The following is a 4,168-nucleotide window of genomic DNA, read 5'->3' as shown; positions in this document are numbered from 1 at the left end:
CGAGCGCCCTCGCAATGGCTGATTTTCATTCGATACATTATAACCTTTCACTATTCTCATAAAACTAAGCCATTATAATCCAATGTAAAGTTTATATATACAGATATATAAATAATTCATTCAATATTACTATAAAGTTCATTGGTATTTCTTACTAATTAAATTACATATTTAAAAAACATGTGTACTAAATACGTACGCTTTTTGATTCAACCAATTATAGCAAGCCATTATTAACCAATCCTGTTGAAATAATTTGCAAACTCGAAGCTGATTGGCTTATATCAAATCACGCATTTCTGATTGCAACCATTTGCAATTATTTGTTGGGACCTATGATTGGTTACGTTTATTTGAGTTATTTGAGTGCATATTGTGAATTGAGAGAAATTATGAGAGGCAGTCTACGATATACAATTTACAATTCAAGTCGGAAATTCGATTTCTTTTATTTAATCGTTTTCATTATCATTTGGTGTTATTTTTTTTATCGTGTTATATTTCAGTTAACGATGTGATATATTTTTTATTATCGTAAATGAATTCTTTTTTATGAAGAATACTCTGTCCTTTTCTAAGACAGTCTTTGATACGGCGATGTAGTTTTTATTATTTTTTCTCTTAGAAATGTTTTGTGTTTATTACAAATCATTATATCATGATATTTCAAAAAGAAATTTTATTGGAAAAGGTTATCTTTCTAAAGTAAATTATAGATAAACGTATTAATTCAAATAAAAACAAAATTAATAATAATAAAACAAGTATACGTAAGAGTACATTATGTCGATAGATCAACTGGGCGCCACTTTCGGAAGAGAGAATCGCGCTACACCCGTGATGCTACGTGATCAATATCAGTGTCGAGTCTCAGCCTTTGGACCATTCTGAGCAGACAGATCTGAAAATAGAGAAAATAAAAGCGACATGAAAGCCGTAACGCATACTTGTACGCCAGGAAGCTGTAAGTATGGGCATATCATGAAATAAACGTTATTGAATAAATATGTTCCTATCTTTTTTGTTTTTCCTTAATAAAATACATATTAAAATTTCTCCAAAAATGTAATATTGTTGTACACACTCACACACACACACACACATATATCTTTTTGTGATATATCACATACATATATATATATTTTGTGATATATCATATATATATATATATATATATATATATATATATCTTTTTGTGATATATTACATATCCTCGCATTATATATGTATATTTCACATTTTTAGTAAATTATAATTTTTCTTAAGAATTAATTATAGGTATACGATATATGTATTTGACTACAAATAGAATATTATGAAAATAATGCAAATGAAATATATTGTAGAATCTATAATTTTTTTTATGAATTATCATCATAAAGAAAATAGAAAATTTAAAATCGTTTTATTAAAATTCCTTCTAATAACAAGCATTTTATTTTGTTTAATGTTAGCGTATTTTCCCGATTTGTATACTAGTAGATAAAACTACTCATATTATTTAAACATATTTATTTTCTTTTGTTTTCTTTTCTTTTTCTTTTTAATTTTTTTTTTTTTGTATTAAACAAACGTACATGTTTGTTATCGATTTTGTATTTCATATCCATTACAGTTCTAGATTTTCCGGAAGGTGAATCGATTGAAGATATCGCCGAATCCGTAGATGAATTGCGAGAAAAATTAGCGAATATGAAGAAATTGATGGAAGAACGTAAGGGCACGACTCTAGGCGAGATCAGTGCACGTAAAAGGAAAGAAGCTTCGGACATAATAGACGGAAATTTTCTTTCTTGGATTTTTGCCTCTGCTCTCGTTATCATATTAAGCGTTAGCTTTTACGCTTTTTATAATCTTTATCACGCGGTACTCAAAAAATTCCCTTCGCATCATACTGAGTTATAAGGAAAGAGAATATAAAAATAGAAAAAAGAAAGTAAAAAAACAAGAAAATAAGAAAAAGCAGTGAAAAACGCGTCGAATATTCGTTCGAATGGAAAGTTTCTTTCCATTTTTTATTTTTCTTTAATTTTATTAATCACAACGATGTTACAATACAAACAGACGATACGAGATTTCTTTTTCTATCCTTTCGGAAGATATTATACGAAAGAGAAACCAAAATGGCTAAATCAATCAAAAGAAATACAGTATTCTGATGTAATTATTATGTACGTTTTACGATGTAATCATAAATGACTGACTCACCGACAAGATCTCAAATAACAATGATTTAGTTATCAGTATAAAAGTTAAAATAATCTTGATGTAATATGTGATATTTTTATCGATAAAATGTTATCAAAAAAAATAACAAAGAATATATATATATATATATATATATATATATATTTTACTTTGATCAAAATTATTCATATTATAGTGCATGCGCTACGGTCCTATAATTTTTTTCTTTATTATTATTATTATTATTATTATTATTATAAAAATCAATAGAATGAATTATTTTAAGAATTATGCGTAAAATACTGATATATTAAAAGGAAAAGGAAGAAGAAAAAAATAATTGGCAAGATAACGAAAAAACGAGAAAGCGCTTTAATATGTCGTTCCGCATAATTTTTCTTCTACATGCAAATATGTAATTAATATTATATATTATCATAAGTATTATAATTTAATGTTAGATTAAATATTTATTTATTTAATTCGTTGTTAATGCATTCATATATTATAAGCATAGGTAATATTTATTATGGAAATTGTTGAGTATTACATGTTCTCTTCAAAATGAATTTGAATGAAATTTATTCAATTATATTTTAAATATATAAATTATGATCTTAATAATTATATAAATAATTATTTTTATTTAAATATTTTGCGTTAAATATTTTACTGTCATCGAATTTTACGAGAATAAATGTTTCAAGTATATATACAAAATGGTTAGGAAAGCCTATAGTAAATAAAAAATTGTCTTAAGATATAACAATTATCGATTATTATGAATATTATAAATTGTTTGAAAAATAACAGATTAAATTTAAAAACAAATAGTATTTTATTTGGAAATATTTCCCTACATAGACCGTAATCGAAAACCAACAGAAGCTTTGTAAAGAGAAAATCTGGATTTCTCACACCCGGAAACTATATGAAAGAAAAAAAAAATAATAATAATAAATCCAAAATAATTTCAATATTAACGTACCGCATCCTGTTCCTTTGTTTTCTAGATCTTTGGTAAATTGGATAAGCATCTTTTCATATTCCTCTTGTTGCTATAACGACGATATCATAAATGTTATTTTATATTTGTTTTCAACAGATAATTTTTTATTATTATGACATATTAATAAGTATTAATCCATACAATATTTATATCCATAATGACAGTAGCTTATTTTTAATACCTTTACAACCTCCTTCTTTAATTCTTCTCGTCGAAGAGACAAATTTGAAACCTGGCTTTGTAAAGATTTCACCTAATAATAAGATCGATATTTATGTGAAATATTAATATGATATGTAAAAATATTCGTTGAGGACAAACCTCTTCTTCAGTTTTATGGACATCTAATTTCAGATCGCTCATTAAAGATTTGTAACGACTTCGACAAGTCGAAGTTTTATTTTCTATATCATTCAATGCTTTTTCTACACTTTTTATTTTATACTGCGACTGTTTTAGCTACATTTTATCCCATTTTATGAGAAATAAATCATTAGTGAAATATTTAGAAAAAGAAAGTATGCAATATTAAAAATTACGAATTGTTCTTATAAAATATATAATCAAATCATTTAAATCTAACCATACGCTCCTTTTCTGTAAGTCTTTCCGTAAGTGTTTGTAGTTTTATGTCCATATTTTCTTGATTCTAAGCATATTGTATATTTATTGTTATTCATAAATATATATGAAATAATTAAATGTCAATATAAAAAAAGTATAAATAAACTATGTTTATTAATAATTAAAATAATCTATAATAATAAATTACTTTATTGAACGTAATAATCTTGGCATTTTTTCCTTCGTCCAAAATCTATAATAAAATTATAGTATAGAAAGATGATAAATAAATATAATAATTAATATATATATATATATATATATATATATATATATATACATATACACATAATGTGTAGGATTTTCCATTATATCTCTTTACAATTTATGATATACTAACACGTTTCT

The 4,168-nt window shown here is 24.6% G+C and overlaps 2 protein-coding genes across 2 annotated transcripts; one reads left to right on the top strand and one right to left on the bottom strand.

The window, feature by feature from the left end:
- Positions 1 to 803: 803 nt before the first annotated feature.
- On the top strand, positions 804 to 2,302 carry LOC122632411. The gene is made up of 2 exons (XM_043819193.1): positions 804 to 964; positions 1,616 to 2,302. The coding sequence occupies exons 1-2, from the start codon at positions 928 to 930 to the stop codon at positions 1,903 to 1,905; spliced, it is 327 nt and encodes a 108-aa protein (XP_043675128.1). The 5' UTR covers positions 804 to 927; the 3' UTR covers positions 1,906 to 2,302.
- Positions 2,303 to 3,001: 699 nt separating this feature from the next.
- On the bottom strand, positions 3,002 to 4,129 carry LOC122632804 (DNA repair protein RecN-like). Its single transcript, XM_043820006.1, has 6 exons — positions 4,109 to 4,129; positions 3,969 to 4,013; positions 3,780 to 3,845; positions 3,518 to 3,655; positions 3,378 to 3,449; positions 3,002 to 3,245 (listed from the first exon to the last, which is right to left on the bottom strand). The coding sequence occupies exons 1-6, from the start codon at positions 4,127 to 4,129 to the stop codon at positions 3,102 to 3,104; spliced, it is 486 nt and encodes a 161-aa protein (XP_043675941.1). The 3' UTR covers positions 3,002 to 3,101.
- Between the last annotated feature and the right edge of the window lie 39 nt (positions 4,130 to 4,168).

The sequence above is a fragment of the Vespula pensylvanica genome, chromosome 1 (assembly GCF_014466175.1).
Source record: "Vespula pensylvanica isolate Volc-1 chromosome 1, ASM1446617v1, whole genome shotgun sequence".
In the NCBI taxonomy this organism is placed as follows: Eukaryota; Metazoa; Arthropoda; class Insecta; order Hymenoptera; family Vespidae; genus Vespula; species Vespula pensylvanica.
This window is presented reverse-complemented; position numbering and strand designations above follow the sequence as displayed.

Excerpts from the sequence above, each read along its gene's own strand:
- LOC122632411 (XM_043819193.1), top strand. The coding sequence starts at position 928 with ATGAAAGCCGTAACGCATACTTGTACGCCAGGAAGCT. Across the intron at positions 965-1,615 it reads TACTTGTACGCCAGGAAGCT|TTCTAGATTTTCCGGAAGGT; the intron begins GTAAGTATGGGC and ends TATCCATTACAG.
- LOC122632804 (XM_043820006.1), bottom strand. The coding sequence starts at position 4,129 with ATGGAAAATCCTACACATTAT. Across the intron at positions 3,656-3,779 it reads TTACAGAAAAGGAGCGTATG|CTAAAACAGTCGCAGTATAA; the intron begins GTTAGATTTAAA and ends GATAAAATGTAG. Across the intron at positions 3,246-3,377 it reads TAAAGAAGGAGGTTGTAAAG|CAACAAGAGGAATATGAAAA; the intron begins GTATTAAAAATA and ends TCGTCGTTATAG.